Source organism: Glycine soja, chromosome 16 (assembly GCF_004193775.1).
Source record: "Glycine soja cultivar W05 chromosome 16, ASM419377v2, whole genome shotgun sequence".
NCBI classification, from domain to species: domain Eukaryota; kingdom Viridiplantae; phylum Streptophyta; class Magnoliopsida; order Fabales; family Fabaceae; genus Glycine; species Glycine soja.
In genome coordinates this window covers 1,781,330-1,807,165 of record NC_041017.1, presented here as the reverse complement: position 1 = coordinate 1,807,165, position 25,836 = coordinate 1,781,330, and the positions used below count along the sequence as shown (strand labels likewise).

The 25,836-nt window shown below is 28.8% G+C and overlaps 2 protein-coding genes and 1 long non-coding RNA gene across 4 annotated transcripts; all 3 read right to left on the bottom strand.

The window, feature by feature from the left end:
• Positions 1-5,762: 5,762 nt before the first annotated feature.
• LOC114389288 lies at positions 5,763-6,457 on the bottom strand. Its single transcript, XR_003661737.1, has 2 exons — positions 6,330-6,457; positions 5,763-6,034 (listed from the first exon to the last, which is right to left on the bottom strand). It is a non-coding gene; the product is annotated as an uncharacterized LOC114389288 (long non-coding RNA).
• An 8,338-nt stretch (positions 6,458-14,795) lies between these two features.
• Positions 14,796-20,537, bottom strand: LOC114389546 (probable L-gulonolactone oxidase 6). Of its 2 annotated transcripts, XM_028350239.1 has the most exons (5): positions 20,470-20,537; positions 19,266-19,861; positions 16,562-16,817; positions 15,762-15,863; positions 14,796-15,664 (listed from the first exon to the last, which is right to left on the bottom strand). In XM_028350239.1, exons 2-5 carry the CDS (start codon positions 19,797-19,799, stop codon positions 14,949-14,951), a joined length of 1,608 nt encoding a protein of 535 aa, XP_028206040.1. In that variant the 5' UTR covers positions 19,800-19,861; positions 20,470-20,537; the 3' UTR covers positions 14,796-14,948. The 2 variants fall into 2 exon arrangements, with proteins under 2 accessions (XP_028206040.1, XP_028206039.1); XM_028350238.1 differs by lacking the exon at positions 20,470-20,537 and having other exon boundaries at positions 19,266-20,077.
• Positions 20,538-22,973: 2,436 nt separating this feature from the next.
• LOC114390298 (probable L-gulonolactone oxidase 6) lies at positions 22,974-25,676 on the bottom strand. The gene is made up of 4 exons (XM_028351006.1): positions 25,000-25,676; positions 24,375-24,630; positions 24,100-24,201; positions 22,974-23,848 (listed from the first exon to the last, which is right to left on the bottom strand). The coding sequence occupies exons 1-4, from the start codon at positions 25,666-25,668 to the stop codon at positions 23,139-23,141; spliced, it is 1,737 nt and encodes a 578-aa protein (XP_028206807.1). The 5' UTR covers positions 25,669-25,676; the 3' UTR covers positions 22,974-23,138.
• Between the last annotated feature and the right edge of the window lie 160 nt (positions 25,677-25,836).

The window sequence follows — 25,836 nt, the reverse complement described above, 5'->3', positions numbered from 1 at the left end:
TTTGATTTGATTGTTTTCTGTTTTCATTTTTACTGAAAATAAAAAATAGTGATGAAAATGTCTTTGATTGGATTTGTTTTCATTCTCAATGAAAATATTTTTCCAAACGAACCAAAAACTAGAAATAATAAAATCTCTTGAAACCAAAAACTTCATTCTGGGTAAAATGAAAACGCTGTGATAAAGAATATAATTTGAAATAAATCTAAAAAGAAGTCAAACGAAACATATTTTTAAAATTTTAATTTTTTGAAAATAAAAATAATTTTTAAGAAATGAAACCAGAAAATAAAAATACAAATTAAACACACCCTTCTGAATTCTTTCATTTATCATTATTTCCGGATCTTCAAATTGATAGTAAGTTCTTTCAATTTTTTATTCCATTTATGTATTCTTTTTTTTAAATTAAATAAGACAAAAACTAACTCCCAAACTATAAGTTAAAAAAAATGAGGATAGAATATAGATGTATTTATAAGCTCTATGACTTATAATAGAGCTTATGCTTGATAAAAATATTATTATCATAATATATGGAGTTGATAACCGGAAGTGGGAACCAGTAAGATGGTTGCCCCCTCTCAAACAACAAAAGAGAACGCAGAATGAAGAGCAACCATTCGAGGTCACCGAAGTAGGGAACCGCAGCTAGCAAAGTGAACGGTTAGAAACAGGAGTATAAATAACAAGCCAGTCATGAAAGCCGACCTGTTAATCTACTTCAAAATTTATTTTATATTACTTTTTGGTCTTATTTATAGGAAATAAATTATGTTTATCTTTAATCATAATTAGAAGAAATATTTACAAAGATTATTTTCCAAACTTACTCAGTGTTCAATTTTTTTGTATATTCTTAATTTATTATTAATTCTATATTATTAAGTATTTACTCATTCAATTAAGAGTATTAACATTAAATGTGATCATTACTTATAATTTTTAAACTTTAAAGGTTTTTTTAAAATAAAATTTGAATTTATAGTAGTATTAATTGAAAACAACTCATTTAATCATTTTTCTTGATCTTGGTAATTTGTCTGATGTTTCTTACGGTATATAGGATCAAAGGTATTATTAAAGTTTTTATATAGGTATAGCATATATATTTCTAAACAGACTAATCGACCAAAACGCCAATGAAGAAAAACTATAAACTATTACATTTGTTGTTGTATATAAGAAATAAATATTTAATTTAACAAAATCAATAAAGATAGTTAAATTGTTTAATTTTAATTAATAATATTATCATAAATTTAAGTTTTATTTCAAAAATACCTATAGATTAAAGGTTTAAGTGGGTGGTTACATTTAAAAACACTACTCATTTTTTAAGAGATAAACTTTTCCACCAATAAATTTGACTTATCTCATTAACAGACTTTACAGTAAATAATTAAAAATAGTTCACGCTTGTTTGTTATAAATTAATATATTTGAAAGTGATAATATATTTCTTATATTTTAGACCAAAAAATGTTCACGCTTGTTTGTTATATATAGGAATAAAAGTAATATTAAACTATCAAAATTAAAATAATTGCTAGTCAAAACGAGATAAAGGTGAAAATAAATAGGTTAGAGTTTATAAAAGATAATTCTAATTAACTTGTTTATATGACATAAGCATTTATCGAGGTCTAATCTCTCCTCATAATCAATTATTGAATACATATTTTACCTGTTAGCATAAAAAGCTATTCAAGGCATCAAGGTATTAAATTAATATCTCATGATATATATAGGCCTATTGCGTTGCAACATGTAGGATAATATATGGTCATGCTAGATAGCCTTATATCAATTCAAATAATTGTATTGGCACATAATCCGTGAGCCATTATTGGCATGGTCTAATGGTTATGACCATGTACAATTCTTAACCACTTCACAAATTACGCAAATATATTACATAGAATAGGCATTCCCCAAATTAAGAAGAGTTGATGCCATGTTTGCGGTGCATGCCGCAGGCATATATAAGTGGTATATAGCATGTGTGGTATAGAATATGCATACCAAATATGGTAAATGATGTATATAACGTTCTAATTCGCATAGGAATAAAGTAGAGAAAATAATGAGGGGGTTGAAGAGATAGAACCGTGATGGCGGAGACTAAGTAGTCAAACGGTTAAAAGAATAGAGCCTCTAATTAGTGTGGCGGGGCACAGTTTTGTTGGGCTTCACATGGAGTGCCAAATGTTCTTATTGATTTTGATAAAATTTTATTACAGTTATATTCTCCGGATATGATGGTGGGTTACACCTACAAAGACACTTCAATACTCAAGTTAGAGGTGGATGAACAAAGAGCAGACATCAGAATTTAAGATTGAAATTAATTAGTTTACTTGAACCCTGATAACCTTTTTTATAGAGATAAATTCAGAGGACATGATCTCAATTTTTTACGTAAAATAATGTAAATAAGAAAATTATATGATTTTGTCTTATTTTTTCTCTAATAATAGAGAATATTCAATTTTGGTGGAAATTTTTATCTTTAAGGTAGAAGATAGAGTTTTTCTTTTACATTAATTATATCTACTAGATTTTTTGGATTTCAAGTAGGTGATGAAAATTCTAAAACTGCCTAAATACAGGGACTTATAACCAAGGATAAGACTAAACAGGTAGAGAATACCCTCCAACAAATGGTAGCAGTCATATTTGACAAAGTCCAAGTGGAGAAGGACAAAGACCTAGAGACACTTCCAAGAATCTTGATTGCTGAAGGCCTACAGTGTATGTATTCAACTATTTTTGAAGAAAGGGACTTTTGAATTTTTTTCTTCTTCAGAAAATACTTGTGTATTTCGTGAGAGCTTTTCTCTGGGTTTCTTGTCGAATCAATTCTGGACTTATCAAGGTTGAACTTTTGTGGCGTCTATCCCTGACTTATCTTCCATCTCTGGAAGTGGTGTCATCCGATTCCGTGACTTGTACCAAGCGATTCGCTCCTAATAAGGATCACATCAATAAACTACTCGGTTAGCAACTGAGTAGGAAGGCTTGTTAAGTCTGAGTAATACAATAACAAATTTTTATTTAAGAAGAAATTTAGTAAAAATAATCAAATATAGGCAAACTAATTAACTATAGTTAAAAAAATGTATCAAAAACAAATTAAAAAGTGCATGCCTAGATGATGATTTTCATTAGTGAAGATTTCCTTAGAAATAAGCATGTACCCCTAACTATAAATTTAGATTATGCTTTTATCTTCTTTCATGGGTTTGGTCTATGTTCACATGTCTTTTTGTAGATCTTTTTTTCTTTTCTCAATGATTTGCAGGTTGCATGTGTTGCATATGATGATTAGTGGTTGGAATGGCAACGGAGCAGGGATGAGTATTGTCTCCCCAGTCTTCGACTTCGACTCCCCAACATATACCCATACCTGTCCCCAATACCCGACATATTAAAAATTTGTTATCCCATCCCCGTACTAATTGGGTATTGGGTATCCCCGTCCCCGATTCAGATTTATAAAAAAAATTGTAAAAAATTTATATTGAAAATATGATTTTAAAAAAAATAAATTGATTGTTACATATTTATTTTTAATTACTTATATATCAATAAATTCATCACAACACATTTGTCTACAAAAATCATCAAGAAAAGAATCTTAAATTATGTAAAATTTATAATAAAATTTTAATAACTTCATCATTGGACCGGGTACGGGAATGAGTATGGGACAAGTAGTGATATTCCCGTCCCTGACCCTAACCCCGATTAAAAAAGTCGAGTAATCATCAAACCCGAACCCGTACCCGGTCAACTCAAGTATTTCTTGTCAAAGTCGTGACGAGTTTAGACGGATACTCACGGGTGCGGGTTTCATTGCCATGTCCAAGTACCAACCTTTGGGATGCCTTCCACGATGATTTTGAATGTATCTTTTAGTTTTTTTTTAACTAAAGGGAATGGACAGTTGCTTCTTGCATATTCACTTTTGTTTCATGCACATTTTTAAGCTTTCAGAACACCTAATATGTAATGCAAAATTACATTTCAAAAAAGGTAATTTGAAATTTAATTTTATATTCTGGATTAGGTGCATGAAGCAATGAGGGAGGAGGTGCATGAAGTAATTGTCAAGTGAAAGACTTAAATAAGTTTAACCCGCTTGATTCGATATGGTGATCCAATCCTGAAAATATAATTGAGAATTTTTTAAAAACCAATTGTTATCTTATTTATATTATAATATGTTAACTAAGAACTTTGGCTACATGATTGATATATAAGAAGGTTAAACTATCAATCTAAACAATAAGAATGACAAATAATTCAGATTCATTCCCTCCAATATTTTCATTATATTGTAAAAATATTCTGTTTTAATATTCAATTTATTCTATTATGCTATTGTTAAACATTTGACATAAAAATATTCTTATTTCTATTTTTGAAGATATAAACTATCAATAATAATAAGAATGACAAATAGTTCAGAATAATAAATGCGATTCTAAACAATAATATTAGTTAGTTCAAAATTCAAAAAATTTTCAGAATAAAAAATAATAATTATTATATTTTTCATTAACTATTCATTATATAATTTGATGATAAATTTATTAAGTTTATGGAATCTATTCAGATTTTTTATTCGTTAAAAATACTCATATTAAAACTTTATTATTTTTGATTAGTTTTTTTTAAATACTGAGTTACATTTTTTTCTGAATGTATTCTGAATTATATTAATTAAAATAATTATAATGAATATAATTTTCATTATTTAAATATTCAAATTGATTATACAAAGAATTCTGATTCCATTAATTGGTAATACAAATATATATTCTGATTTAAATGCATAGTGGAATCAAAGCAAATCAAATTTAAATTTAAATTAAAAAATACTGCATAATTTGATTTCAATTCTATGGAACAAAAAAAATGAGTACTTCATCTATAAATACTTATGTATGTATCATAGTTTTTTCATTTTCTTTGTTTTTTTTTGTTGAATAAACAATTACTAACATTTTTTATTCTTTATATTTGTTTCAATTCAGTTTGAAGATACGTGGGTAAATTCATGTCTCTCTTTTCTTTCTATTATTTTTCATTTATTTTGTCCATTCTCTTATTGAATATTTCTTTCTCTTTTTCATTTGTTCCTTCGACCATATATCGTATGTTTCATTATATAACATTTTCATATTTGTTCTCATTAAGTTATAGTTATATGATCATTCGTTATTATAAAATTCTAATTAACAATATAACTATATATTATAATTAAAATTCATTAATAATAACAACGTATATTTTATTCTAATTAGCGTAATTATTCTAATTAGAGTAACCAAACATGATTAGAATATTCTAACTAATAAATAATTTTGTTTTCTAATTCAAATTAATTAATAACGCAAATATATTTTGATTCTAATTTAAATTTAATTAATACTAATATATATTTTTAAATAATTATAATAACTTTTTTTAAAAAGATAACTAATGTAAAAGGGTAGTTGCTTCCTGCACCTTCAATTTTTCTTCATGCACATTTTTATGCTTTTGGAACACCTAATCTGTAATGCAAAATTACATTTAAGAAAAGCTAATGCGAAATGTAATTTTATACTCTGGATTAGGTGCAGGAATAGGAAACAAAGTGGGAGGTACACGAAGTAATTGCCAAGTGAAAAACTTAAAAAATTTAACCAGCATGACTTAATACAGTGATACATATATCCATTTGATCCAGTCCTAAAAATTTAACTCGGAAATTTTAAAAAACCAAGTGCATCTTATTTATATAATTTAACTGACAATTTTGTGTACAAGACTAATATAATTATAGGTTAACAACGATAGAAACAAGTACATTGGTTAGTTCCCCTTGGACCATGAATATTCTTAATAATGCATTCGGCGGAGACCAATGTGTCTTTGAATAACTCTTTGCAAAGCAGTTTACATACGTCAAAGCCGCAGTTGCTCGGTTGCGCCACATTTATACATATTTTTTGTGCAACCATTTCACTTGTGACTGAAACAACTTAAATAACAAGAATAACAAAGTTAGCAAAGACCAAATACTGAAAAGTTAGGCAAAACATGCATGCATAGAGAATAAAAAACAATTTAATTGAAATACACTCATAATATAATTTTTTTTACAATGTTATTTATTATTTAATAGAGATTCCATGTACGGTATTTTTTTTTATAATAACTACTTTTAAAATCATTTTAAAGATAATTTTAATTAATTTGATAACACTTATATTATATAATAAATTAATTAATTATATATATATATATATATATAAAGAGAGAGATAATTTGCAAACCTGAAATGATAAGTAACAAAACAAAATATTGCATGAAAGCCATCTTAGTTATCTCCAATAACTAAAACCTTCAAAGATACTTGAATACTCGAATAGGATTGTCAAACATTACCTCTCTCTCTCTCTCTCTCTCTTTATATATATATATATATATATATATATATATATATATATATATATATATATAAGATATGACATTTGTCATTTAAGATTATTTTTTTAAAATTTGTTTATACAAGACTCTTTTTAAGTTTTTTTTTTTGTATTGATTTTTTTTTACTCAAATGTATTAAAGATAAATACATATTATGTGAGAAAATAATTATGTGAAAATAGAGAAATTATAAGTCTGAATAATTTTAAGGATAATTTTGATAAAATAATACATATTGTTAATAAATTTAATGTTTTTTTAAAGGGTTAACAAATTTAATATTATTAAGTGTATTAACTAACTTTCTTAAGGCAAAAGTTAATTAAAAAAAATCTTATCTTTAGGGAAGGAGATACTATTTTTAAAGCATTAAATATAATTTAAAGCTATTTAATGATATTCATTTAATACTTGTTGTAAATACTATAATTAATATTGAATAAAGATCTTTAAATATCATTAAATTATATTTAATGCGTTAAATACCATAGATGTATTAAATGATATTAAATAAATGTAATGAAAATATCATAATAAATTTTCTTGATTCTAATAAAATAGTTGTGGAATTTTCAATTTTATTCTTTTTCTTTTCTTCTCCACAATAAATACACGTGTAAATTAATTAAAGATTAACACACAAATAAAAATAAAAATATAATTGATAGTATGTTAATTAATATTATTTATTATTTTATTTTTAAATATTACTTTAAAATTATCCAAATATCCATAATTTCCTTATTTATTATTTCAATTTTTCATAAGTATATTTTAATAATTAAATTGAAAAAATATATTTGTATATATACATAATAATTTATTTCTTCACCCATATCCTTAGTTATTAATTAAAATAAATTATTATGAATTATTTTAAATTTAAATCTTTTAAAATCATTGCATTTAATTATTGTTTTTCATAAACTATGTTTTAATGTTACTAATTTTAAAAATTTAGCCAAGATGAGAATAAGTATCAATACAATGTTATAATATTTATATGTCTATAAAATATTCAGTATGCTGTAAAAAAATTCAGGATTTTAATAAAATAAAATAAAAACATTTAATATATTTTCATTTAAAAAAATATTAATGGTAAGAACAAAAATTATTATTATTAATAATTATTATAACATCTATAATAGTATTTACGATTTGAGTAAAGTTGAATTAAAAAATATAGTATAGTCATATATATGCATAGTAAATTATTATTTAATTTCTATCCTTAATTATTAATTTAAACGAAAATTGTATTATACATAAGTTATTACTACTGAATATTAAAATTATCAAAATAATATTTGATTACCAAAAGTATATATAAATAGTATTAATATTACACTTAATTTTTACAATAGAGGTAAGATGTAATTGAATTCAATGATTATTTTTAATATTTTTAGATTAATATTTTGTTACACTTAACTTTTCACTTTCATTTTTTCCCTCAAATTTAATAACATATACTCTAAATTGAATTTGGATCCTTTAGTTTTAAGTCACGAGAGTAAAGTTGATTCAACATATTATATGAATTGTTGTTGGTTGTAAATTTTTTATATTTGTCTTTGGTTTTTATGAATTAAAAGATAAAAAGAGATAATAAATTGGTACTGATTTTATTATTTTATTTTTCTAACTTATACTATTTTGCTCCTATAATACTAAATACATATATGAGTCGGTGAAAAATACACACTTTGACTCGATTATAATTTATAAAAGCTTATATAAGTAATTGAGAGTTTTATCAGAAAATTACATATTTCATAAAATTTATAATATTTTTCTTGTGTAAACATATAATATATTACTTTCTTACCACTGATAAAACATATAATATTAGAGAGGACAGTTGTTTCCTACACCTTCAATTTTGTTTCCTGCATATTTTTAAGCTTTCGGAACACCTGTAATGCAATCTTATATTCTGGATTAGGTGCAGGAAACAATCAGGGAGATACAGAAATTGAAGTAATTGCCATGTTAAAGACTTAAAAAAAAATTGAACCCGCTTGACCCATTAAAGTGATCCATCCATGTGATTCAATCCTCAAAATTTAATTGAGAATTTTGGGTACATTACTGATATAATTATAGGTTAACAACGATAGAAAGAAGTACATTGATTAGGTCTCCTTGGACCTTGAAGATTCTTAATAACGCATTGAGCGGAAACCAAGGTGCCTTCAAATAACTCTCCGCAAAGTAGTTTACACATGTCCAAGCTGCAATTGCTCGGTGCATATTTTCTGTGCAACCATTTCACTTGTGATTGAAACAACTAAAATAACAAAATGTCAAAGTTATGCAAAACATGCATGCATAGAGAATAAAAGACAATTTAATCGAAATACACTCAGTATAATTTTTTTACAATGGTATTTATTATTTAATAGAAATTTCATGTACGACATTTTTTTTATAATAATTACTTTAAAAATATTTTTAAAGATAATATTTAATCAATTAATAGTGTGAATTTTTTTACACTTATATAATAAATAAATTCATAAAAAATTAACATATATCAAAATTTTGCAAACCTGAAATGATAAGGAATAGAGCAAAATATTGCATGAAAGACATCTTACTCATCTCCAATAACTAAAACCTTCAAATATAATTGAATACTTGAATAGTATGTAATTTGTCAAATACTACCCCCTCTCCATCTCCCCCCCTCTTTATATATTTTTGTAAAGTATCTCTCTATCTCTCTATATCTATTTATTTATATTATATAAAAAAAAAATTTGTCGGGTAGGCTAATGTCATGTCCCCTTATTCATTTTCTAAAAATTAAATGCAATTAATTAATATTAATATTAATATAATAGATTTATGTTAATTAATTAATACTAATAAATTATTTTTAATCTAATATTAATACATAAATTAGTTTATCCCTACGTACAATATTATATGTATTGTATTTATTTGGCGAGACGGATATAGAGAGAGTAACTACCACGTGTGCGGGTCTATTGTCATTTTTATGGACAATCTCATATGTATTATTTTATAGAGAAAAAAATTTAATAACACATTTATAATGTAAAACTATATATATATATATGTGTGTGTATATATATATATATATGAATTTTCATAATTTTTTTTACATATATACTAACATATGTAAATTCTAAAAATAATTGATAAATATATTATAAAAAAACATAATAATATAAGAAAATCATAAATTATAAACTTAACACCCTTGCAAGGCACGTGCTATTACATTATTAGCCTATTAGGTGACATCCCCTTATTCATTCTCTAGCAATTAAATGCAATCAATTAGCATTAATATAATAAATTCATCTTAATAAATCAATTAAATAAAAGAATCATGTTAATAAATTCATCTCTCCCAATGATGATCTTCCAGGGGCTTCAATCTAGTTAGATTGTTTAGATAGGCCAGGGGATGGAGTACAATAGGCGTACATATAGGTCTGACTGTAATTAGGACTGCTCTGAGTACTAGGTTTTTCCTTTTTATGTATTTATTTTGGGTTGATCTAGGCTCAACTTGAGTCCTATTACTCTATCTTTGATACTATTTTGTTTTATTTGCGGGTTATAATTATGTTACTCTTTGTCTAACCAAACATTATCTTTAAGCACATTTATTGCTACACATACTTATTTATATATTTTGGTGGTCACAGAGGCTTGCGTAATCTTTACTTCTTTTGCGAAAGGTGCATGATTTATTTTGTGTACAAGATTTGAATTGTTTATAATGTATGCGGCGATATAGTGTAAATGTTTTGTCAATAAAGTTTAGTTATGTGAAATTTTTTTATCTATTCGATTTTTTTAATTACTGTGGATTTAAGAGATGCAAGTTACCTTTCGGATTTCAAAGTTCCTTCTTGAGAATGTTTAGGTTCATTTACAAGTTTTTGAGGAAAAGCATGTGCACCGGTTTAGGGTGTCACACTTAGCATCTCTTCAAAGTATAATTTTGATCCTATACGGACCCAGCTACCTCCAAATTCCCTTGAACACTTGGTTTTGAGTCTTTTGACTTTTGGTGGCATTAGTATTCAAGCATTGGCATACTGATTTCATGTTTAAAAGACCATCCATTTCTCCCATCCAGACCATTCTATCCTCTCGGTTTTGATGAGGTGCAATAGCTATTATTTTATCAATTGCTTGATTCATTGGACAACAAATATAAATTTTCTTGCCAGTTCCATCCACCATGCATGTGAGAAGTAGCTGCAACTGCAAGCTTTTTTATAAACTTCCTGGACAGTTACACAGGCATTGAAGTTATATTGATCATGAAGAGCTGATTACCAGTGTATTGAGTATATACTATAAAAAAGTTACATTTATTGACATAGGACTATTGTTGATTGGTTCGTACACAAGTATAACTTTATAATCTGGAGTATACAGTATCTGTGATACTATTATCCTCACAAGTTTACATCATACATACTAGTTGAGTATCATATACTGTCATACTCATGTCTAGAAAAATAAGTTTTCTTATGTAATCTATTGTTGACAGAAGATACATCCTAGCACGAAGGTATTGTTAGGATAAGTTGGTAAAGTCAGCAGAGATTAGTATTAGTAACTTATTAGTACTCATACAGAAAAGGCCTTATATAATCATCAGTACTCATATACAGAAGTTATGTAATTGATCCACATCTGTAATTGATCCTTTCTCATACCCCATCCATAACCATTCAGAGCCTATTGACTTGATCTAGGTGAATGTTAGAACCTGGATCAAAGCAGCTAGGAATGTTAGAACCTGGATCAAAGCAGCTAGGAATTTCAATTATGCATTAACTATGCATAGAATAAGAAAAGCTCACTAATAAATGACCTAGATAGCACACTATTTCATGCATTGTTACTTTCCAATTTTGCAGCAATAATATAATACATATGTATCTAACATGCTACAGTCCAATGCCAGCAAGTATCCAAAAATCTTACTGCTGTAAGATTCAGTTCAATAATATTATATGCTAACACAGTTGTGGGGTGTCTAATATTGCATTGGTTGCACCTTGTTAACAGCAAACATGGCTCAAATTAACGAGTTTAAATAGAAAAGGAAATAGATGAACTTGCAATGCATTTCATCTCCAAACTAAATAAATGAATGAAGGGCTGAAAAATTAACCGTCATGGGCTTGGCCACTATGTACAGCACTGAATGGATATCAAATGGACATCTCCAAACTGAACTTCCCATGGACAAACCTTGTTGAAAACACCAAAATTCATTTTACTTTTGATAATTGAGATATGATGAAGTTAAAGATGAATGAATACTAAAAAATTCGAGAACCAAAAGCATGGAAACTGGACGCTGAAAGGAATGATTAAATTAAACATTAGTTAGAATTGTTGTTGTTAATGGTTAGTAAGTGTGGTTGTTACTTCTTAAAATATTATGTTTTGTTATCTCTGCTATATAAATATCTCTCGTAATTGTTTTAATTCAATACAGTCATTATTCATTCACCTTCTCTCTTTGATTACTCTCTTTCTCTCACACTGCGCAGATACCTATCAGAGCTTCATTACAGCAATGGGTGAAGCTTCAGGGTCACGCTTTGTTGCGCAAACTTTTCCAAATCCTGTAGCAATCAGGCTGAATGAAGAAAAACTTTTACCATGGAAACAACAAGCAGTGTTCTCTATCAGAGGCCACAAACTCCTGAAGCATATTCAAGAATCCGGAGGAAAACCGACTCTGTACCTAAACGAAGAAGATCAAGACAACGGAAAAGTCAACGAAGAATACACAAATTGAGAACAAGAAGATCAGCTTCTTGCTTCTTGGCTTCAATCCTCCATGTCAGAGAGCCCTCATACAAGAATTGTTGGATGTGAGTCTTCTTTTGAAATTTGGAAGAAGCTCGAAATCTTTCTTGCTTCGCAAGCTAGTGGCAAAGATAGTCAATTGAAGATGCAATTAAAAAGTGCCAAGAAAACAGGTTCGGTGAATGAGTTCTTGCTGTCTCTATTAAGAAGATTGTAGACACCCTTGCTGTAGAAGGTTCTCCCATCTGACGATCACGTTGAGTCAAAGAACTTGCATCTGCCATCAATGGATAAAACTTGCATAGAAAAACTTGCTAAAGAAACTGTTTAAATTTTTTTAAATTACTTTTGTAACTACATATTTTGTTTTTATTTATTTCAGTTATGAATTAATCTAGTCAATAAGTGATTTGTATATTTTAGGAGCAAATCATTTTTAATTTTCAATTTTTCTGAAATTAATAACTGATTAATTTTTGTTTTGTTATATATTGTATTACTGCCAAGAACAATTTGATTCAGAAAAATCATTATATTTTCTTCATATTGTATTGTCTCTCTTCTTCTTTGTTTATTATATTTTTTTGCTACAAAACTAATAATTGGTATCAAGAGTCTCTTCTTGAGGAGCCTGTATGTTTTGATTTCTAATGGATTCTGAAATAAGTTTTTTCCCAGTCATTCTTCTCGTCTTTACTGGGGAAAGTTATGATCTCTGGATAGTCAGAATGAAGACTTACCTAGAGGCATTAGATCTTTGAGAAGTTGTTGAAGAGGATTATGACAAACTTCTGCTGTCAGATGATCCTACTATGAACCAGATCAGAATTCACAAGGAGAAAAAAAATAAAAAAGACAAAGGCAAAGTCGTGTCTATTTGCCGGTGTCTCTCAAATCATCTTCACAAGAATCATGGCTCTCAAATCAGCAAAAGCAATTTGGGATTATCTAGAGAAGGAATATGCTGAAGATGAAAGAATACGTAGCATGCAGGTGCTTAATCTAATGAGGGAATTTGAGTTGCAAAAGATGAAAGAGTCTGAGACAGTCAAGGATTACAGACAAATTGTTGGATATTGCCAACAAGGTTGTTGGGTGGTGATTTTGCAGAATTGTTGAATTTTTTTTGGTAATGGTGTTGGAGAGGTATGAAACATTTATAGTCTCACTGGAAAACACAAAGGATCTATCTAAGATCACATTGACAGAAGTGATACATGTCTCGCAAGCCCAAGAACAGTGAAGGCTAACGAGAGAAGATTGTGTGGTTGAAGGTGCACTTCAAGCCAAGCATCATGACTCTGAAAAGTTTATGAATATTACTGACTGATCCTTATACTGTTGATTTTAACTCAGCAAGTATCATCAACACTAATTCTTAATGTTTATTTGCTTATTAATTACTTCAATTATTGAATTGATTATAGTACCTTTTTTTTAAGTTCAAAATTTTTAGGCTAATAAATTACAATTTTGGTTTTCCTAAAAAAGTTATAATTTTTATTCTCCTTCAACTCTTAATCCTCAATTTCTGTTCTCTTATTTTTTAAATTTTTGTCTAATATTTAATTTTGTATATATATATATATATATATATATATATATATATATATATATATTATTTTTTACATTTTAATTATAGAAAATATTTTTTATAATACTTTAAATGAACATGTTAGGTCTAAGGTTCAATTGGATCTAAATAATAATAAAAAGACCTATGCAAAGTTGGAAATTTGATTAAAATTGTAAAAAAATAAAAATAAAAATTACATATAAAAAATTAAAAAAAATCAAAATTATAATTTAACTAAAATTTTAGCCAAACTTTAGTAAGAAATTAAATCAAGCTCCGTCTTATTTATATCATGTTAACTTAGAATTTTGGGTACATAATTATTATAATTATAGCTAAACAACGGTAGAAACAAACACATTGTGCATTTGAACCTAAATCAATAATGCATTCTGAGAAGATCAGAGAGAAATTGTATAACTCGTGGCAAATTAGTCCACACTCGATCTTTTGGTTGCACCATTTCCTTACATATAGTTTCTGCAACCACTGTCACTTCTGATTGAAACAACTAAAATAACGAGAATAACAAAGTTAAGAAAGACCAAATACTGTTAAGTTCTGCAAAACATGCATAAACAATAAAAAAAAAACCAACACTTTAATTAATATACTCACAATACAATTTTTTTACAATGTCATATAATAGAGATTTCATAATAATTACTTTAAAAATTATTTAAAAAATAGTATGTAATTGATTGATAATTAAAAAATTACATTAGTATAAAACAAATAAATTCATAAAAAGGTTGATACTGAGGATTTGTAAACCTGAAACAATAAGGAACGTGGCAAAATATTGTGCGAAAGACATCTTTTCCATCTTCAATAACTAAAACTTTAATACAAAGATATACTTGAATTGAATCCTATAATTTGTCAAGTAATATATATATATATATATCAGTAAACATGGCCTTTCACATAATATATTAGCCTTTCAACTTTGTAATCAGCACAATCTTTTATTAACTATTCGTAAGATGTAAACTATATCTTTATATATTGTCACTTATATCATATACATAGTAGTAAAAATGTCCTTTAATTTCTGTAAAATTTGGTCTCATTTGGATTTCAAATGAGTACAAACCCTTGCTTCCTTGTAAACTTTGCCTGGTTTACAATAGTAATCTTTGCTTGGATTGCAATGACTATCCTGTGAGCAAATGCATAAACCTTCTAATGCACACCCATCCTTCAATATTGTCACTCCATCCTTTAGCCCAAGCATTTGGTCTGTCCATGTACTTGAGAAAAGCCCTTGTAAATCATACTTCTCTTTAACCCTTAAAAATCTCCCTGCATTTTTGTACTTCTTGATGGCTCCTTCAAATGCCAAGTTCCTATTCTTACCCCAATGAGGTAGCCCTCCATATTTGAAAATCCCAAGTTGTTCAACCTCTTCAAGAATGTCTTCATAAAGCCTAGGAGTCATTGGATCCTTGCTACGGTAGTAAGTGATATCAATGTCTAAAGCATCCTCTTGCTTCCCCAAATAGGCACTCGAAGCCTTGACATAACGCATGAGAATTCCATTGTAAAGCTCTATGCCACAAAATCCCTTCGGCTCCAATTGAACTAGCTTTTGCACATCTTCAATAAATTTTTTTGCAACAGACAAACTGATGCTAAATGTGGTTTGGTGAAAGAACTCTCCCTTCACCCTAGAATCCCAGGCACATGCTGTGATCTTTGCATCTTGAAGACTATCTAAGCATGACCCAGATGCTTGAAGACGATTCTGAAATCCAATTACAGGATATACAGTGAAGATTATACCTGCAAGTATTATACATAAAACAAATACTTTAGCTTACTAAATTGATTTTTTTTGTTTGTTTAGGTATAAAATATTACTATCATATTTAGATAGTACCATTGTTAGTAAGTCCATAAGCTGCAGTGATGAGGGTATTCGTTGTGGTCTTAGAACCTATGCACTTTCCATCGGCATCACCAGTGGATTCTTGAAGATCCTCTGCGACCCCATTAAACCGTTAAAAAAAAAGTTTAAAAAATGAAAAATTGATGTTTGCTTTTAGCTGCATGCATGCTTCCATCAGCAAAAAAAAAAAAAAAAAAAAACTACATGCATGCTTTCATCAAAACTTTAAATAAAATATCGAAGGGTTAAATATGATTTTAATTTCTTGAATATGATAACATTTTTCTTTTGTCTTTTAAAATAAAAATTCTCTTCTTAATTTTTTTAAATTTCTTTTTGTTATTCCATTTATGAAAATGTTTAAAACACTTTTAAAAATAAGTGAGACAAAAAAATATGGTTTATTTTTTAAAGATAAAAACAAACAGGGAGAATTTTAGTCTCGTATTTTTATTTTGGTCTTTTAAATTTTTTAAAAAAATTCACTTTTATTCCATAAAATGTACTTGTTAAACTAAATTAATCATGTTGTCAATTTTAGCCGACCTAACAAATGTTTATCTAATGTAACATCTATAATAGTTATAATAGTTATCATCTGTGACTAAGTTGGTTAAGATAAAACGACAAAAAGATGAATTTAGTCCAACAAAACATTTTAAAAGATTAAAGAAAAAATTTTAAACTTAAAAGACCAAACAAATTTTATCACCCTAGCTAATATATAAACCAATAAAAAATATAATACACTATAAAGTTTGTGAACTTTAATTCAATAAAGCTATGCAGACCTGTGGTTCTTAAGATAGCCAATTCAAGAGAAGGAGTGGGACGGAAAGGGATAAAGTCATAAAGACCATTGCCAGAAGTATTAAATGGGACACGATCGTCAACACGGTAAACAGCCTTGCGTTGACTAGGGTACCACGTTATATCTGCAAACTCATGTGCATGTCCGAAAGCAGCCACTTGGTCTCCCAAATCTGAATCATTTTTTGCCACATATGTGATGGATCGCTTGAAGAGGGGTTCTAGTTTTAGAGTAACCTAAATAAAAGAGATGAGCAATCATCACATTGTGCCTCATACATAGATATGAAAAACATCACTTCATAGCTTTCTTTCTCAACCAAATGCAATGACTTATCCAAGTGGCGATGTGCGAAATTGGGTCACGTTACAAATTAAAAAAATATATATATAGTAGGGGAATATTAGAAGAATTTATAGTAAACTTACAAATATACTTTTTCTTCGTAAAATAGGTATTTGATGTATAGTTTTTAAACTTTTCATGCAACGCTTGCCACGCTAGCTACCCAATTCTTAAAAAACGAATGCGCTTAATTTTCAGTCTCTTTCAACCAAAGTGTAATTATAAATATAGAGTTTGCTTGATTAACATTTTGAATTTTTTTGCTTTATCGGGTTAAAATTTTAAATTATTAGCTAGAGTCCAGGACAACACATGTGTCCCTTAATCATCGTAAACACAGCTACGTGTTTTTTGCTGACAACTATTCCCTGTCTACCCTTCTCACATTTTACATATAAGTCTTTTGTATGCTTTTGAGAATAACATATTAATTAACATCTTACTATAAGCATGTGAAACTAATAAAGCGACGAAGTTATCAAATTGAATTTCAACAAGATAGAGTTCACGAAAAAGACAAACTTAATATAGTATCTAAATTATATTAGGATAGCAACTTTCAAAAAATTCCAGCGTAAAGCAATACCAAATTTTTTTTAAGAAATGTAGAAAAAAATAATTTTGTCAATTTAAATTAACAAGCATAATGTATCACATCCAAAGAAAAAAAAATATTATTGCTATCAAACAATACCTTGATATGACCTTTTCGTGTGGGATCCATAATACGAAGATATTTTACATTTTTTATATACATATTACAACTGCCTAAAGTAATTTTGTTTGTTTTGTTTTTGGTGTACCTGCCTAAAGTTATTTTAATAATTAGGACAACGGCAGGTTCCCACCAAACTAACGTAAAAAATTTGAATTTAAATTTGAAGATTTTTTTTTTTAAAATTGCTTCAGTTCATAATTTATCTTTCTAATTCAGTCATGGGTAATTGTATTGTTCTTTTTATCTTTTAGTTGTGCTCCTGGAATTTGGTGATAGCTGACTACACCAGGACATAAAGATATGGGTAGCCAATTTAAAAAAAGGATGATCTCAGACATTTGTCCAGTACATGTAAGACTAAAATACTTGAAAGTTTTATTTGTTTTCTACCTAATATGGAACAAATGGATCAGAGGCATAAAAGTGATTCAGAATACTTTATTAGCCAGTATGTGGATCACCAATTTGCCAAAGCAGATTCTCAATTGTCTTCTAGTGGTTGGTACAACACGTTATTGATGAAAGAAGAAATTAACAACTTATTTGTGTTATAAATGATGGGTTCAGCTTATGTTGTTTTTAGGCCAGTACGTTACTAAAAATCTAATGCAGATTCTGGGTGAGCTGGATAGTTTGGTTCATATTTTTTTAAAAAAATATTTTATTTAAAAATCTATGAAGATTTTTTTATAAAAATAAACTAATTCAAATACCTATCAATCAAGCAGTAATTAATAGCTTTTCGATTATAAAAAGAGTATTTTTTTAATTTTTTTATTATGAAATTACTATTTTTTTACAAAATAAATTAACCCAAATGCATAATGTTTTCAAATTTTTTTCTAAACATTGGTTATACGTATTAGTTAATTTTCAAAATTATAAAACTCGTATTAAGTTAGTTATTTTAGCAAATATTAAAATAATATATTTAATGATTAAATTATATATAATTTTGCATTAAACAAGTGAAAAATCATTTCATACGCTTTTCTTTTTTAGATACTACATTACTTTTTCTTTATTTGGTGAAGACTCTTCCCACATACTAGTTTGCTATTTCATTTATCTGCTGTTGCATTTATTTATCTACTAATATGATGGTATGGTAATCAATTATTTGTCGTTCCATTTTTTTAAGTGATGGTATATTATCAGTCAATGCTATAATAATTGTCACTAGGATTTCCTCGATTATGACTTTGAAAAATGACAGAAAATTTCTACATTTTACAGTGATGACTTGATTTCTCTTCTCTGTTTCACACTTGAACTTAAAGTTTTGGGACTTGAGTGAAAATCTAGCTAATATAGCCTTTTTTTTCACCCTTGTGTTCTATCATCTATGGCAACATTTACAAGAATGTTACGCACATCCTTCATGAGCAAAGTTGGGTAACGATCGAGTTTGTAATAATTTAGATCAAGGACATATTTGCTTAAACCTTTTTTTTTTCTTTTTGAGTCAGATATTTGCTTAAATCTAATTACATTTCACACAGTTTGTGCATATAAAAGGAGAAATTAAACAGCAACAACAACATAACAGATCAAATCATCAAAGAAAGAGCATAAATTACCATGTTCAAAAGGTAGGTAACAAATTACGAAAAGATCATACCTGTGAAATAACTCCAAGCACACCAAGTGACACTTTGGCAGCATTGAGATCTTCATGTTGTTCATTGAGGCTCTCAGCCTTAGCATAACCCTCTTCAGGACCAGCAGCCCTAACAATCCTAAGCTCCACCACATAATCATGGACAGAACTACCCTTCCCCCACAAAGTGCTTCCATGAGCACCAGTTCCCATAAGCCCTCCAATGGTCAAACCCCACCAATATGGTGCATATGGCAAGGCCAACCCTACCTTTGCAGCCTCATTTATAAGCTGCTTCATTGTCACACCACTCTCCACAGTCATTGTCCTTGCTTCCACATCAACCTTCGCTATTTTGTTGAGATATTTGGTGCTTATTAGCAACCCATTTTCTCCTTCTGGGCACACCAATTTAGGGATACTATGGGAATAACGGGTAGCTACTTTCATCTTGGTTTTGTTTCTTGTTGCTGATGCAACCACTGACACAAGCTCTTGCTCAGAGGTTGGGTACAACACTTGAGAGGCCTTGCAGATGCTTCTATCAGGGAACATGCCATAGGAGTTGGTGATGGTGCAACTTGTGTTCTTTGAATTAGAGCACTTGATTGGATCCTCTGGAGGAGTAGAGAGCACCACGGAGAAGAAAAGAAAAACAAGAGTTGAAGTTAAGTCTTTGTTTGACATCATTTTCAAGCAGAATAATAATAACAATAATAATGGCATGGTTCAAGGTTTTGAACTTTAGTGTTTTTTTGATCTTGCACACCATATATATAGTTTGAACCCTTAAACGTACACCCCAAAATACCAAAATGAGGTGCAATGATAAAAGAACAAAAGAGAAACAGTAATGTAACAATTAAGAGAAATCATGAAGGTTTTAATTACAGGAGACTCTTGCAAATTATTTGAGGAAAGTCTTTTGTATAAATTCGTGACTTCCGGAAACAATTAAGATATATTAGAAAACTCAGAACAAATTTTATTAGAGTAGTTTATAATAATGAAACGCGTTTATATATTATTAATTACCAAAAATAAAAAGTGAAAAATTTAATAAATTATGTGTGACCACTGACCAGAAAGAGAGAAAAAGACAGGAAGAAAATGAATAAAAAGTGACAAAATTAATGAATAATGTGTGACCAAAATGACAAGAAATTAAATAAAAATGAATAGAAGAATTGGAAAAGAACGCGGTGAATGTTAACATTTTCCTTACAGTTTTGGGTATATCAAGTATATGAGAAGCTGTTTGGCATACTAAGGAGTGCAGAACAAGGAAACTAGGAGAGAGCTTTAATTGAGTATTTCTTTGTACAGACTCAAGGTCAAGCTTAACATTAATCATTGCAATTCCGCGTTTTGGTATCACGGAAGGGAATGAATCTGTTAAAATATAAATATAATTATTAGTGTGAGAGTTGAACTTTGACACAAGCTGAAGTTCATTATTTGTTTTTACTTATTTTAATAAATGGGGGACCGATCGAGAAGAATAATAAATAATTAAATAAAATTATAAAATTATATTATTTAAGAGTTTAAACATTTTATTATATTATTTTCTCAACTAAAGAATATATATATATTTTTTTATGTTATACTACAAAAAAATTATTTAATTTTTACGTAAAAAATTAACTTCCCTCTTCTGTTATCCCTTTATTGAGGGAGAACTTTTCTTAGTGTGAATCCATAAAAAAATCTTTCCTATCTTTTTTTCCAAATAAATTTAAAAAATGTAATACTTTTATCGTACGTATTTTCTTTTCTTATATTTCCTTCTCTTTATTTAAATTAAACTAAACGACGAGTTAGTGTCTTGTGAACTGAAGGTTCCGGAAAAATAAGAGTGTCACACCTATTATTTTTTGGAACCAATTAGGTGGGATTAATATTCACGTTCTAAATTTCCTCACATAAAGTGATTAGTGTCGGTTTTTAATTAATAAAGGTTGCATTCTTTGTTCATTACACGTGACAACAAGTAAGTCTCGGGACTATTTTAACTTGGGAAGATGAATTATATTTTTTGTTGTTTTGGTTGAGTCTATCCTAGCAGTATTAATACACCTGTCCTAAACTTGAGACTTAAAATAAGAAAAAATAAAAATAGAATAAGTGTTGCTATGCCTTCAATCTTGCTCTATGCTGTCTTTGAATTGAAGAGTTAAAATACACAATAATGATATTATTTAATATACGCACTCATAAATTTTATTTTGTTTTCTATATTTCATTTTTCTTTTGATTTTTATATCACCAATTGCATCTATTTTTTGTTTTTGTTCTTTTTCATATTTTCTCTTCACGCAAGATGATCAATACACCTCTAGAAGTCTCCAATAATCATTTTTCATGAAATAAATGCAGCTAGGAAGTGATCTAGCACTTTGGCCACTTACTCATAGTTGAAGCCAACACACCTTCACACATATCTCAACATATTCTATTTCTTGCCACATCTATGACAATTGTCAGTGGAGACTATGACATTTGCATATTTCTATGTGCTAGGAATTTTAATTGAATTTTTTTTTCTTATGCATCAGGTGCATGACATTCGTCCGTCTTCGCTTTGGTGACATTCTTAATCTCTTTCATTGTTATTTTTAATTATATATGTCAGACTTTGGAATACTTACAGCTAGTAATTAATTGAAGAAAACTCTCAGGTGTAAGGACAGTGTCAAATATTTTCTTCAAATTTAAATGAGTGAAAAAATAATTTTAATTTTTAAATATTTTTCTCTAATTTTTGGCTCATTCAATTTGAAAATACATGACTTTTGGCCTTCAAAATAGTTTAGATAATGTTATTTCGATTGTTATTAAATGTTATCTAAATTATTATTTTGAGGATTAAAAATGATAATTTTAGAATGCATTAGAGAGACCAAAGAGAATTTCTTTTCAGTTTTTTGGTAGTAAAACCAACTTTATAATATTTCAGAGGAAAAAACATATTTTTTAAAAAAGAATAATTTCATGTGTAAATATAAAATAGTTAAAATAAATTAATTGTCTTCAGTAGAATTTGATATAAAAATTACTAAAAAAATTAATTCAAAAAAGTATTTTTAAATAATAACATTAAATAAAGTGAAGAAAGTTCACTACAAAAACACATGTAATCTTTAGTAATTTTTTTTAACACTTAATAAAAAATATTGTTAAAAACTTTTGACAACATTTAAAAAATATTATCAAATATAAATAAATATTACTAATATATTTTTACGACATTTTATCAAATTTTGTATTTAACCTATGTTGTTAAAGTTTTTTTTATTTAATATTGACAATAATTGCATGAAGTAATAATAATGTTCTATAAACATTGCATTCACAAATAATAAAAAAGTAACATAGTTTAATATTAATTCATTTTGTTAATAATTATGTTACTAACTATAATTTAAAAAAAAAAATTTACACTACTAATATCAAATTAACATTACTAAAAATTATACATTTAACAAAATTAGATTAATATTGATTTTTGAAAAAATCAATATTAATATAAACACGGTGATATACTTGTAATTAAAACTAATTTATTAATATTGATTTTAAAAAAATCAATGTTTTGTGATTATTGGAGAATACGTCCAGCATAACACGCTAACAGACATATTCCCCCCCGAGTTACATCATATCATATGCATACCCCCCTCCCCCGATTCTTGAAATAGTGTTTTCTGCCAAGTGCCCAAACAGAGGAAATAAAACTAAAAGGTAACTACATGACCTTTCACATAATGAGTCCTAATTAATACAATAGAAACTTAACCTTTCAACTTTGTAATCAATACAATTTATTTTTATTATTTTAAAAAGTTATTCACTTATCATACAGCATTATCGCCCTTTCTGATAAATTTGGTCTCATTTCAAATTAGTACAAACCCTTGCTTCCTTATAAACTTTGCCAGGCCTGCAATAGTAACCTTTACTTGGATTGCAATGACTATCTTGCAAGCAAATACATAAACCTTCTAATGCACACCCATCCTTCAATATTGTCACTCCATCTTTTAGCCCCAACACTTGGTCTGTCCACGTACTTGAGAAAAGCCCATCCAAATCATACTTCTCTTTAACCCTCAAAAAATACTCGGCACTTTTGTACTTCTTGATGGCTCCTTCAAATGCCAAGTTCCTATTCTTACCCCAATGAGGTAGTCCTCCATATTTGAAAATCCCAAGTTGTTCAACCTCTTCAAGAATGTCTTCGTAAAGTCTAGGAGTCATTGGATCCTTGCTACGGTAGTAGGTGATATCAATGTCTAAAGCATTTTCTTGGTGCCCCAAATAGGCACTTGAAGCCGTGACATAGCGCATGAGCATTCCATTGTAAAGCCCTAAGACACATAATCCCTTTGGCTCCAATTCAACTAGCTTTTGCACATCTTCAATAAAGCTTTTTACAAAGGACAACCTAATGCTAAATGTGGTTTGGTGAAAGAACAAGCCCTTCATCCTAGGATCCCAGGCACATGTTGTGATCAATGCATCTTGAAGACTATCCAAGCATGACCCAGATGATTGAAGGCGATTCTGAAATCCAATTATAGGGTATCCAGTGAAGATTATACCTGCAAATATTAAATATAAAACAAATACTTTAGCTTATTATATTGATTTCTTTTGTTAAGCGTAAACATTTATATTATATATGAGATATAAATTTGATTTAATGGTCAGAAAGGAAATACTTAAAGGTGAATAAGAAGAAAAAGGAAGAAATCATGGATTTGAATTTCTTTTACTAACATTTTTAATGAAAATTAATAAAATAACATTTACTGATAAAAGAAATTATATTATATTTTGACTTAAAGTGTACCATTGTTAGTAAGTCCATAAGCTGCGGTGATAAGGGTATTTGATGCGGTACTAGCAACTATGCACTTTCCATTGGCATCATTAGTGGATTCTTGAATTTCCTCTGTGACCCCGTCAAAGCAAAATAAATGTTAGCAACAAAGAAATTGTTGTTTGATCTTCACTTCATGTGCATGCTTGCACCAAAGTAAATGCTTGCACCAAAGTGTTAAATAAAATATTCTGATGAGAAAACTATAAAGTTTGTGCATTCCAATTCAATTAAGCTAGGCAAACCTGTGGTTCTTATGAAAACCGATGCAAGTGAAGGAGTGGGACGAAAAGGGATAAAGTCGTAAAGACCATTGCCTGATGTATTAATTGGGACACGATCATCAACACGATAGATAGCCTTGTGTTGACTTGGGTACCATGTTATATCTGCAAACTCGTGTGCATCTCCAAAAGCAACCACTTGGCCTCCCAAATCTGAATCATCTTTTGCCACATACGTGATGGATCGCTTGAAGAGGGGTTCTAGTTTTAGAGTAATCTGGAAAAGATATGACCAATCATTATATGGTGCCTCTTGCAAGCATGAAAAACTTAATCTCCATAGTTTTCGTTCAAAACCAAAATGGAATTATTAATTCAACGAGCGATGTGTGAAATCGGATCATATTACTTATTAAAAAAAATATAGTAAGCTAACTTTACGATAATTTATTTGTTATAAATAAAAACAAAAATATATTATTATAGATAAAAACTGCGACCTACAACCTCATTTTCAAAGCTTGGTTTGGACCAAGGATATTTTTGCTTAAAACTGATTACATTTCACCCTTTGTGCACATAAAAAGAGAAACACCATATCAAACAGATATATTCAGGTAGGTAGCAAATTAAGAATAGATGGTACCTGTGAAATAACCCCCAGCACACCGAGTGATACTTTGGCTGCATTGAGATCTTCATGTTGTTCATTGAGGTTCTCAACCATAGCATAGCCATCTTCAGGACCAGCAGGCCGAACAATCCTAAGCTCCACCACATAATCATGGACAGCACTTCCCTTCCCCCGCAAAGTACTTCCATGAGCACCAGTTCCCATAAGCCCTCCAATGGTCAAACCCCACCAATATGGTGCATATGGCAAGGCCAACCCTACCTTTGCAGCCTCATTTATAAGTTGCTGCAGAGTCACACCACTCTCCACAGTCATTGTTCTTGTTTCCACATCAACCTTCAATATTTTGTTGAGATATTTGGTGCTTATTAACAACCCATTTTCGCCTTCTGGGCACACCAGCTTGGGGATGCTGTGGGAAAAACGGGTAGCTACTTTCATCTTGGTTTTGTTTCTGGTTGCTGATGCAACCACTGACACAAGCTCTTGCTCGGTGGTGGGGTACAACACTTGAGCAGCTTTGCAAATGCTTCGATCAGGGAAGGCACCATAGGAGTTTGTGATAGTGCAGGTTGTGTTCTCTGAAGTGGCGCACTTGATTGGATCCTCTGGAGGAGTAGAGAGCACCGCAGAAAATAAAAGAAAGACAATAGTTGATCTGAAGGCTATGTTTGACATCATTTTCAAGCTTAAAAATGAGGTTTTGAACTATATATATATATATATATATATATATATATATATATATATATATATATATATATATATGGGTACCGTTTTATTTATGAGTATAAAGCAAAGATAGTGGGACGAGCTTTAATTGAGTATTTATGGGTATATATGAACTCA

What these genes read in the sequence shown, in the direction of transcription:
- LOC114389546 (XM_028350238.1), bottom strand. Translation starts at nt 19,970, where the DNA reads ATGCCATTATTATTGTTATTATTATTCTGCTTGAAAATGATGTCAAAC. An exon ending in TGCTTGGAGTTATTTCACAG is followed by an intron (nt 16,818 to 19,265) that starts GTATGATCTTTT and finishes TCTTTTATTTAG; the next exon opens with GTTACTCTAAAACTAGAACC. An exon ending in GGCTATCTTAAGAACCACAG is followed by an intron (nt 15,864 to 16,561) that starts GTCTGCATAGCT and finishes ATGGGGTCGCAG; the next exon opens with AGGATCTTCAAGAATCCACT.
- LOC114390298 (XM_028351006.1), bottom strand. Translation starts at nt 25,668, where the DNA reads ATGATGTCAAACATAGCCTTCAGATCAACTATTGTCTTTCTTTTATTT. An exon ending in TGCTGGGGGTTATTTCACAG is followed by an intron (nt 24,631 to 24,999) that starts GTACCATCTATT and finishes TATCTTTTCCAG; the next exon opens with ATTACTCTAAAACTAGAACC. An exon ending in GGTTTTCATAAGAACCACAG is followed by an intron (nt 24,202 to 24,374) that starts GTTTGCCTAGCT and finishes ACGGGGTCACAG; the next exon opens with AGGAAATTCAAGAATCCACT.